A 12,559-nucleotide genomic window follows, 5' to 3' on the forward strand; every position below is an offset into this window, starting at 1 on the left:
CTTTATAGACCAATATTGAGAAAACAAATCGTGATAGATTGATTTTGTGTTGTAGTTCATGAATCCACTTTAAACTCTAAGGTGTGTACACAAGTCATATAGAGAATAAGATGCCATAGATTTCTACAACGAAAACAATAATAAATAAATAAGAAAAAAAGAAATAAATACACCAAATACCAAATATAATTTAATCGAGAGATCAGAAAAGATATATGCTTATTACTTGCTAACTATATATCAAAACGAGTATTTTATAACCTTATTATTACAAGGCACACGAAGAGTTTTGTTTAAGGAATGTGAAACTTAAACTTCACTCAATAAATACTAAATATAAAATCAATCGTAATTCAATTTGCTATTTTGCTTATCAAAATCAATGTATTTTTTTAATAATTCAAATTTGTAGTTAATATTAGTTAATTTAAAAAAAAATATTCTAAATTTTAAATATCCTAAATTTTAATCCTATACCTTAAATTCTAAAAAAAATAACAGTTTAGAAAATAATTTTATAATAAAAATTAACTAATATTAAAAATAATTAAATAATTCTCTATATTTATTCATTTCATTCTTAATTCAAACATTTTGTTTATATCTTTATCGTTTTTATATGTACAATAATATTCTAAAACTCATTGATGAGTTTGTAGAAAACTCTAATAATATAGAATTAGTTTATACTTTATAAACATTTGTAAGTCCCCTATGGGACATGCATATGGGTCTTTTTAATTTTATGATTTACAATTTCTTTAAGCTTTAGACTAATGACAAGATTAATAATAGTTTTCTTCTTCATTTTTTGTTTGTTTATATTTATATTTTTGGAAAATATATATGATGATCCCTTCGCCTAAATTCCCGCTACTTATTGGAGACATATCACATTATGGAGTTATCACTAAATCACTACTATATAGTTGGACAAACTCAAACCAAATTTTACCACTTATTATTTTTCAGTGGCCAAAATTAAACTTCATGAATACTTGATGCAAGTAATATATCATATATTTGATGCAATTTAACAACGGTTATAGTTCTCGCATCCATTCAACCGTTCATCCTATCTTTATGTATATAAAGATATATTCCTATCATTATTTAATTTATAAAAAAAACTAATTTAACTTACAGTTGTATTTTTTAAGAATTAATACGGCTATTAATTTTGTTTTTAAATCAATCTAGAGAATACAATATTTTATATAGAGGAATTGGAATAATAAGCTATGTATTAAGGTTTAGTTTAGATAAACAGTTTAATTAAGTTTATTTTAAAAAATAGTTTAAACAATAAATGGTTATATTAAAAGTAGTTTATAAATAAGTTATTTTATATTTGAGTTTTTAGTTTTAAAAGTATTTATTTTAAAAGAAATGTTATAAAAAGAAGTAGTTTTATGAGAGAATTCATTTTTTTAACTTCTCTATAAGCTTTTAAATAACTTTTAAAAAAAATTAAAAAGACGCCAACAAAAAAAAGCACTCTCTTCTCTCTGCTAGGGTTGAAGCCTTTTTACCCTTGTGGCCTCCAAGAGGGAGGCTGCCGCCGCCACCGCTATCTTGGTAAGGTGGTGGCCTCCCTCCCCCCCTTTCCCCTCTCTTCTCCTTTTTCTTTACTCTATTCTCTCTCTTTTTTCTTCTTTTGGTTTCTTTCAGTTTTCTTTGTTTAATTTCTGTTTTCTAATATCCCTATGTGGTGTATTTTCTCCCCTTTTGTGGTGATTTATTGTCCTCCCTTTATGGGTAGTGTGGGTACGTTGGTACAGATCTATCAGATATTAGAGTATACACTGAAGTTCACTTGTTGTTCATGGAAATATCTTTAGACTAGAGGAGGATTCGGCTTTAAGCAGAGAAGAAAAACAGATTTTTCAACATGTTGCATCACTTTTAGTGTTGATTTAGAAATCATAGAGATTCAGATCTGTCTATGTTTCTACTGGTTAAGATTCTTTGTAATCGAATGTTGGACTTACTTTCAATTTATAGTTCAGCATAGAATTTATCTAATCATCTTCTCTAATTTTAGATCTAATTTATCTCTCTCATCTGTAAGTGCCGTTTGGCTTTCCTTTGAATGATATGTTTTCTTCTGTCAAAAAAAAATAGCTTTTAAAAAAATTGTAATTTGATTTTAAAAATTGTACCAAACATTAATATTACTACTTTTTCTAAGTCAAAAGCTCAAAAAATTACTTTTTAAAATTTTCAAACGGGGTCTAAGTCATATTAATTCTTTCGACACTTTTATTATTAATATCAAAATTTATTGACGTGGTACGGTAACACACTTGAGCGTCCTAATTGGTTGCTAACATGAAAAATTTATACAATCAAATTAAATTAATCTTACATTAAAAAAAATATTGAGGCATTAAATTTTTTCAATTTAAAATTAATTTCATCTAATTTTAAAAACTTATTATATTAATGATCAATTAGAATTATCAAGTATGTAATATAGTGTTATTTAACGTAAAAATTTTGATATAATAAATAATAAAAGTGACAAAAAAATAATATGATTAACTTAAAATTCTTAAAAACTAAATTTAATTAAAAAATTATTTTAAAAATTAATATAATATAAAAAAGAGTGATCTTTAACGAATAAATTTGATCATTTACTCCATATCTAAATTTACTTCTGTCACTCCTTGGTAAAGTTATGACTTCTCTGGTTTCATTACACTTTACACATAGAAAAATTGAATCGATCAATTACTACAAGTAATAATATTGTTCCGACAAATTGTGTTATTCCCAAGTCAGACCATTTCTACTGACGTGGGTCCAAAAGGACAATTCTCTTAAATGTTACCATATGCTCTCCACCATATATTTACCAAAACAACATTACACACATCACACTTTAAGAAACTATCAAAGCATGTTTAGGAATCATTGGGAAAAAAAACAAGTGTTTTTCTTTTCAAAATAATAGTTATGTGTGGATAAAAAAATTGAAATGGAATATAATTGAAACTAAAATTTTCAGTTAAAAAATAGTTTATGAGCCAAACATAAATTAATTATCATAACATAATCAATGATTTTAAAAATGATTATAATGATTATACATATAAAAATTATTAAAATAAATTTAATTTTAAGCATTTCAAAACACGCTTTTAAGTGATAAAATTATGCTTATGTTAAATGTAAGAAGAAAAACAGGTTAAGTTAGACTTCACCTTTAATAAGCTAAGTATATAATAAAGTTTATTAGTATAAATTTGGCCTGTAATTTGTTATAGACTATTTATTAAGTATTGCGATAAATTTGATCTAAAATTTGTTAAAAGACTTGATAATTTTAAAAAATTAAAAAATAGTAAAATAATAAATAATCAAATAAAATAAAAAATATTAAATATATTTAAAAATATATATGTAATTAAAGAAAATAGATAAAAGTCTTTAAATAAAATAAATACTATAAATTTAAGCTTTTACAATTATATTTTTTAATATAATAAAATTATGTATTTATATATCTTAACAAGTCTAACAAATTATTTCATAAATTTAAATATGAACTATTAAAAAATGTAGTCTTTTAAAATAGTTTGAACTTGAACTTATTTTTTGTCAGACAAATCTACAAACTCTTGACATGTCGATTGACTTTTTTTTCGTCCCTAGTTAAATGGCTATTACGTATTTTTGAATAAAACTTTTTTTATTTCTTAAATTTTAGAAATATTTGTTGATATAGGAGTTTTACAAATATTTATTATTATTTAAAATTTTAATAACATAAAAATTTAAAAGAATTAATTTTTTGTGTTCTTAAATAATAGTTTTAAGAAACTAATTGGTACTACCTTGATAAAATATGAAATTCCCTCTCTTCTTGATAGCAGAACTGAAAAGAATAATTAATGTCTTACGTCAAGGAGTGTACAAAAGGATTTAATTTGAACTTCTTTTTTTCGAACTTTGATTAAAGTTTGTTTGACCCAAAAAAGTTCAATCAAGCTAGTATTGTCACAATAATAAGATACTTCACTTAGTTACTTACTATTATAAAATGAAAATGTGAAGGAGTTAATACTTTCAATTTAGAAAAATAGAGAATTAATTAATATTAATTAAAATAATATAAAATAATAATTTCATAGAAAAATAAGTTTTTCTAAAATTTCTAATAAGANTAAAAAGGAAATTTTGCATTACCAACTTAAAATAGAATGAAAACAGAGATTAAAGCAATATTTGTCTTAAGCAACACTCTATAGCTAATTTCAATCCAAGTCACATATTAATATTGGTAAGTTTTACAAGAAAAAAGACAAAGAGAATAGATTCTCCTAATTAAGTGAGATAAGAAACAAAAAAAATATATATATAATATAAAATTATATTTTATAAAATTAATTAAAAAGTAATTATTTTTAATATTTTGACAATAAATAATTAATTAAAAAAAATGTAATTTGAAAAGGCAAATGCAATGCGCACGCTGAAGGCGCGTGTGGAGGGAGCGTGAGCGCATGGCTTACCTCACCAGAGTCCTTGGATTGCCAACAATTCAGGTTCGTTATTAAATAACCAATAACACCAACACAAAAAGGACGAGTGCGTTTTCGGCTGTCATCCTCTAATCACCGTCCATTCTCCCTGAATCTCCCCTTCATATCTCGAATCTTATTCCTACCAACGGCCCTGATCTCAATGCTTACAAACTCTGATGCCAAAACATTCCGCACTTTTATTTTATTCCTCCCTAACCCCTCCTATTTCTTTTAGATATTTTCCTCCTTTCAATTATCACAATTTAATCGTTTGTTTTCAATTTTTAAGTTTTAGAGCATTTATCTATTTTAGTTTCGAATAAATTTTAGACCAAATATTTCAGTTTTTAATTAAAATAAATTAGTTCGTTCGTTTTTAACATTTAATTCTGTAAATTGTATTAATTTTTATATATTTTATTTTATTAACCCTTAACAAAATTATTCTATGTGTCACGCTAAGTTATCACGTCAATATTATCATGTTAAGTGTCACATGTATAAAAAAGACAAATTGATTTTGAATAAATTATTGTTATTTTGGTTTTTCAAAATATTTATTATCACATAAATTAGTTTTCAAAAAGGTTAAGTACGATTTTGGTTTTTAACGTAGAGGCTGAAAATTTATTTCGTCTTCAGTTTTTTTTCGTTACAAAATAGTCTCAAAAGTTTCAATTTATTTTTAAATCGTTATTTTTAACAAATTAACTCTAACTTAAAAAAATTATAAAACAAAATAAAAAAAAGAAAGAAAGGGAACGACGAGGGGGGAAAAGATAATTTGGGAGGGGGGAAGGGAAGGGAAGGGAAGAAGAGGGAAGAAAAGGTAGCGCCGCTGTCTGTGATGGAGAGAACGGAAGGAAAAACCGCCACACACATAGATGAAGAGGGGGAGAAGGAAAAGAGTATTTGCTTGTGCCTCTGCACCTTTGCTTTTGGTTGATTTTGGAGGAGAAGGGGAAGGGTATTTTCGTCTGAAGGACGATTTTAAAACAAACTAAAACTTTCGAGACCATTTTATAGCGAAAAAAAGGTCAATGATGAAATAAATTTTCGACCTCTACGTTAAAGACCAAAATTGTACTTAACCCTTCTCAAAATTATTCCCAAGGCAAATCAATTTCCAAAAATATTCATGATCACAAAATTGTAGTTATCATTGCCATACTGAACTTTCTCGTTGCGGATATATCTTTTCCTTGCTAGTTTAAGAATTTTATAAACTAGATTATTTTTGTAGATCATGTTGAATTCAATTTTTATGTAATCAAATGTCTCTCTATGTGTTAAATGATGTTAAGTAAAGAACTTTTTCTCTAATATGGTTGTCACTCAATGTTGTTCGATCAGACTTGATTCAAACTCTCTTGACAAGTGTGATTTGGATTATAAAATTTGATTTGGAAGTAGTCTCTTACATTATTGTAAGCACAATAAATAAGTCATGAATATTCATTTTGTGAATTTTTTGTATTGTTGGTTGTTAAGAGAGTTTGTGGTTGAGGTTCTCAAATTCTAGCACCAACATCCTTTATATTTCTTGTAATTAATTATTGTGATGAGCTTCCTTGTGTTCGAGTCTCAATTATTTTTCTATATGCTTCAGTTTTAATGGTTACTTTCTATATTTTATCATCTATTTTTGGTGGATCTCTATTAGCATTATCTTTTCTAGTCTCTTTGGTAATAATTTCGTTCTCTCTGTTAATTTTGTATTTCGTTTTAACCACTTCCATGTGATTGCCTATATTATGATCAATAATAAGGCCAAGGAGAGATAGAAGTAATTTCTAGAACTATTGTAATATAATTTGAGTGACTGTGCTATTGAAAGGTGAAATTTCATATTTAATTAGTAAAATGTAGATATTATAACTTGAAATATTTTTTATGTTTGTGATAGCCTAATTTTGTTGATAATGAATATTTCTGAGGATTGATTTTCCTTATGATGAATAATTTTAGGGATTAATTTGTTCAATTATGAATATTTTGGACCAAATTGATTGTAATTTGTCCAGAGATTAATTTATCTCTTTCGTACATGTGATACTTAACGTTTGATGTGATAACTTAATGTAACATGTAGAATAATTCTATTAGAAGTTGACAGAGCAAAATGGGCTAGAGGCTAATACGACTTAAAAAATCAAATGATAGGGACTAACGAGCTAATTAATTTTAGGATAAAGTATACTTTTTATTCCTAAGATTTACAATTTTTTCAAAAATATTCTTACTGTTTAATTTTATTCAATTTTATCTCTAATATTTTTGATTTATATATTTAATTTTATCTATAATGTTTTTGATTTATTTCAAAATTATCCTTAGACATTTTCAATTTTGTCCTGATATTCCATATAAAATTAACATTTAGTGGTAATTTTGGTACAAACAAAAAACGTTATAAAAAAATTAAATACAATTAAACGTTATGAATATTTTTTAAAAAAATTATAAACATTAGAAACAAAAAGACATACTTTACTCTTAAATTTAATTGAGAACTAAAATATTTGGCCCGAAATGTTTGGAAACCAAAATAGATAAATACTATAAGTTTTAATATCATATGATCAAAATTATAGTATTCTTTTCCATGTCAATACTTATTTATTTATGAAAATGAGATAATATTAATAATTTTGTTTGGATTTTTTAAATAAAAAATAAATATCATATATATATAATTACTGATTTTAATATGTAAATAGCTTTTTTGTTAAATTTGACATTTTTCAAATAAGAATTTGGTTTGCCATAATATATTTATGAGAATAATAAATTTGGTATTGACACATTCAAGATTGAACTTAAATATTTGATATCAAATTTATCATCGAAACATACTCATTAGTTAAAAACTATATTTGGCCTTCAAATAATTTAAATTTACATAAGATAGATACCAACAAATTAGAATAATAGCGTGATTTCAAAAGAAAAAATTCTATTGTTTTGAGACCATAGTATGATTCTAATAAAATGACTAAAATTAGTAATTAATTCGTTGTCTAGTATATATTATTGAAGAAATAAAAAAAATAAGAAGTTAGGAGAGGGAAGAAAAAGAAAAGTTTAAAACCCTTCACTTCTCCGTTATATCCACTAGAATCATTTCAACCTCATAAAAAACTCCACAATACAACACAGCATCCTCTCTCTCACTTTTATTCTCTTTCTCTCTCTTCACTTTGCTTCAATCTCTCTCTTTCTCTCTCGTTGTGTCTCATGCTCTTCTCCAAAAACACCACCACCTTTTCCTAACTGTCTTGTTTTTTCCTTATTTTCTTCGCAGCTAATACACACAAAACAATGTCATCGCCGGGCTTCACCGGCGGCGGGGCATCAGATTTCTTCACCGGAGCAGCCCGATCCAGCACCATGAACACGAACCCCGGCGCCTCCGCCGTGGCAGCCAACAACCACCGGCACCTCCACCCTTCCCACCCCCTGTACCGAACCCAACAGCAGCTGCCCGCACTGTTTCTAGATCCTTCCTCACAGATCACGCCTCGGCACCAAACACCAACAACACAACCACCACCAACAACCCTCATCGGTAAACGCACCCTCGCCGAATTTCAAACCCAACAACAACATAACCACCTCCTTAACAACCACAACCACAACAGCAATAACAACCATGTCCTCTCTAACCTCCTACTCCGCTCCGTTAAGCCAAGGACGGCGTCGTTTCACACAGGTTCCCCTTTGTCCCCTTTATCGCCCATAGACTTCTCAATCCCTGAATTGCAAATCCCTTCCTCAACTCATGCCTTCCAAACGCAGCGTTTTGGCATGCCTCTCTTCAACCAGCTTCGCCCTAACCCCATTCACTCCAACAGCCTCCCCTTGCCTCCTCCTAACTCCAATAATCATTTCCCCTACCGATGCTCCAATTTGAGTGGTTCCGTTTCCAACCGGGTCCAGCTCCCGCTCCCGGCCGAACCGGAGAACAAGATTAATACGATGGACCACAGGCTTCTGGAATTGGAGAAGCAGCTTCTAGAAGACGAAGAAGAAGAAGCTGAAGCCGATGCGGCTTCTGTGATCACAACAAGCGCGTGGTCAGAGACCATTCAGAATCTCATGGGAAACGGGTCCACACCCAAACCAGCTTCTTCGTCCCCTACATCCTCAACAACATCTTCAACTTCGTCTTCTTCCTCCGTGGCTTCTCCTGCCATAGGGTGCTGGAAGCAGACGCTAATGGAGGCCGCATCTGCCATAGCCGAAGGTAAACAAGATTCTGCCACTGAGATCCTGGCCAGGTTGAGTCAAGTTTCCAACCCGAATGGAAATTCGGATCAAAGGTTGATGGATTGCATGGTTTCGGCGCTCAAATCGAGGGTAAACCCGCTGGAGAATCCTCCTCCCGTGGCCGAGTTGTTCAGCAACGAACACGCCGAGTCGACTCAGTTGATGTTTGAAAACTCGCTCTGTTTCATGGTAGGGTTCATGGCAGCCAACTTCGCAATCCTCGAAGCTGCATTTGAGAACAAAACGGAGCTGAAGAGGTTCTGCGTGGTTGATTTCGATATAGGCCACGGGAAACAGTACGTGAGCCTTCTACTCGCGCTCTCCGCGCGTGGGAGAACCCCACCGGCTATGGTAAGGATCGTGGCGGTGGCGGACACCGGCGGCCAAGAAGAGAGATTAAAATCTGTGGGCGAAATGCTAGCAAGACAGGCAGAGAGGTTTAGGATCGGATTCGAGTTCAAAATCGTTCAGGTCACTCAGCGATTCTCCGAGTTGACCCGCGAGTCGCTTGGATGCGACGCGGATGAGTTTCTAGCTGTGAACTTCGCTTTCAAATTGAACCGAATCCCGGACGAGAGCGTGTCCACGGAGAATCCACGCGACGAGCTCTTGAGGCGCGTGAAGTCACTCTCGCCGCGCGTGGTTACAATCATCGAACAGGAAATAAACGCCAACACGGCGCCGTTTCTGGCGCGCGTGGCCGATTCGTGTTCGTATTACGGCGCGCTCTTCGACTCAGTCGAGTCCTCACTCGGCAAGGACAACAATAGTAACTCCGAGCGAGTCAAGGTGGAGGAAGGACTGAGTCGAAGGGTTTGCAACTCGTTGGCGTGTGAAGGCAGAGACCGCGTGGAGCGTTACGAAGTTTTCGGAAAATGGCGGGCACGCATGGGAATGGCGGGGTTCAAGTCGAAGCCACTGAGTCAGAACGTGGCCGAGTCGATCAAGTCACGACTCGCCCAGAGCAACAATTGTAACAGCCGAGTCAACTCGGGCCTCACCGTTAAAGAAGAGAACGGTGGGATTTGCTTTGGATGGATGGGGAAAACTCTCACCGTCGCTTCTGCTTGGCTCTAACTTCCTTCTCTCTCTTATTATTATATTTTATTCTCTTTATTTTCTTCTGAATATTATAAATATATATATATCTCTCTCTCACATTGTTACTATATATCTTAACGTTATCTAGAGATAATGGAAAGGCAAATAGAATAGATTTGGAAAATTATAAATATATGTTAGTTATTTTGTATTATTATTGTTATGAAGGCATAAAAAAAAATTGAAAATGGTTGGCTCAATCCTTTAACTTTGGTACCCAAGGTACCCACCAGTCATAAGAAACAAATAAAGTAGTGTTTGGATTCCGAGAAAATTTATGTTGCGAAGTTGCATTTATGATTCGTTAATGTATTCCAGTTGATAGTTTTCTTTTTATTATTTTTATTTTATTTTATTATATCATCACTTGGGTGTGTGAAAGAGGAGTTGGTTGCTGTTTGGTAGCTGACTTACTTGGATGCGTTATGAGGGCTCCACAACCTAAAACGATGCGTTTTGAGGGCTCTTTGTGTTTGATTTCTAATTCGGAATTTGTTTTCTTGTGTTGTGTTGTAGAAATAATGACATTGATTGATATCTGCACGTAATCTTTTTGTATAGTTTGTGAGTTATTTTCAGTGGCCATATTGCTCTTTTTATGCACTTTCTCGTTTCCATAAGAGAAACTAATATTTCTCCTAGAAAGGAAATATTATGGGGGGAAATTGAATTCCCCATAAGAGAACTCATTGTACCAAATATTAAAGCCTCTGTTTCAACGTTGTACCAATGTTTCTATGGCTCTATGTATATGCTTGTTACGAAAAACCAAGAATGATTAATAAAAAAAAAAAGATAGATTACAATTTACAAGTCAGCTTTAGCCTGTGAATTTTGTTCATTGGTTAATTGTACCAAAACCATTTGACCAATTGTTCCCCTTTTAGCTAGTACAAAGAAACGCTCTTAATTATTCACATGAAAAAGAAAAAGAAACAAAATAATGAAAAAGGCCCTCCTATCTTAGGTTTTATTCCTGCATTATTATATATAAAACTAGTGCTCATGGTTTGAATTGTTAAATAGTAAACTCTTAGATAAAATTTTAATCTATGATAGATTAATATTTGAGTTGAGTTATAAAATACTGTGAGGAAAAAAAAATTGTGCAGATAAAATATATTTTTATGAATAGCGTAAGACTTGTTAGTTTCTTCTAGTAACTATTTGTATATAAATAATCTCTCTGAATTTAGATTGTGCTAAATTTTTTTCTCTCATCACCTAACATTCACAAAAATTACTATACGAATAATGGACAATTATGTTAAATAATGCGAGAATTGTATAAATATAATTGCTTATTGAAAAGGGAAATGTGTATAAAAGAAAATGAAAGCCAAAGAACAAAGGAACCGCAAGAAAGAAAGAAAGATAAGAAAGGAACTTAATACGCTGTAATAGATAGAGAGTGCCACGAGCACATGTTATGTTAGTAGATAACTTGATATACCATTTATTATTGCAACGCTAAAATTTGTTGCTTTAAACTTGGATTATTAGCAATCATAATTCATAAGAGAGTTTCCAATGCCATGGTTTCTTATCACAAATTGTCAATGCATGATCAATGCCCGATTTATTTCTTTTAAATTTGCTAATAAATGACTTTTTGGCACTCTTCTAAGAGAAATAAACCACAACATCATGTAACGTTTTTTTTTTAATCCTTGAAAAGGACGATGGTCCCCCCTTTTATTATGGATGTACCAAAAAATAATATGAACGATGGGCACATAGAAAATAACAACCTACACCATTTTTAATTAATCACAACATGTTACTATATATATAATAATAATAATACTAGTTGTTTTATTTTTTTATCATATAAAATTTGGGGTCCATTTTAATTTTTATCTTTGCACTGCATTTGCTACAATTTATTGTTTTTCTATAATTTTTCTACTGATTATTTATTTGATACAAATATAGAGATTTTTTTATATAGAGATTTTTTTCCTTTTGGATGAAAGATTCTACCTATTATGTAATGATTACTGTATAAAGATAAAGATGACACACCCAAGTGGAAAACTTAAAATAAATTTAAAAGGCTTTCACTGAAACTAAAAAAAAAAAAAAACGCATGGGTTCTCAATTTTTTCTGATTGGATGCATCTTTATAAAGCATTTTCAATATTAAATTATTTAATGTGGGTCTGAATTCTGTAGTATAAACTTTATTACAATTTTAAAACATATTTCTGCTTCATATGGGCCCAACCTTTTTATTTAAAAGAACCATCATACATTGTTTGATACAGGAATATCATCAATTCATAAAAAAAAGGAAAAAAGAAAAAAGAAAAAAGAAAACCCAGGAATATCATCTTTCTTCTTCCATGGGCTATTGAGTTAATTAGTAAAATAATCAGTGGAACAGTATTATAATTAATATAGCAATATACTAACATCCAAAATATCCAAAAAAATGGAAATATGTCATTTGTGAAACTAAGATGACAGGCTAATAATAATGGTTAAGTTAGTGGAACAGGAGCTAGCAAATTAGTACAATAATGTTAAGAACTTAACATAATTAATAAATCTTAATTAGGCAATTATTGAGATTATCATAGTTGTAATAATAAAGTGTTTGAAAGCTCAGTTTTTACAACAAAGACTATATATAAACAATTTCTTAAAAAATAGAT

General features: G+C 30.5%; 1 protein-coding gene across 1 annotated transcript; it reads left to right on the plus strand.

Moving 5' to 3' along the window:
- The first annotated feature begins 7,644 nt into the window (after nucleotides 1-7,644).
- On the plus strand, nucleotides 7,645-10,176 carry LOC107491119 (scarecrow-like protein 8). The gene has a single exon (XM_016111882.3). It carries the CDS (start codon nucleotides 7,854-7,856, stop codon nucleotides 9,876-9,878), a length of 2,025 nt encoding a protein of 674 aa, XP_015967368.1. The 5' UTR covers nucleotides 7,645-7,853; the 3' UTR covers nucleotides 9,879-10,176.
- The last annotated feature ends 2,383 nt before the right edge of the window (nucleotides 10,177-12,559 follow it).

The sequence above is a fragment of the Arachis duranensis genome, chromosome 5, assembly GCF_000817695.3.
Source record: "Arachis duranensis cultivar V14167 chromosome 5, aradu.V14167.gnm2.J7QH, whole genome shotgun sequence".
NCBI classification, from domain to species: domain Eukaryota; kingdom Viridiplantae; phylum Streptophyta; class Magnoliopsida; order Fabales; family Fabaceae; genus Arachis; species Arachis duranensis.

Bases quoted from the DNA above. Each gene is read 5' to 3' on its own strand.
- LOC107491119 (XM_016111882.3), top strand. From the start codon at position 7,854: ATGTCATCGCCGGGCTTCACCGGCGGCGGGGCATCAGATTTCTTCACC.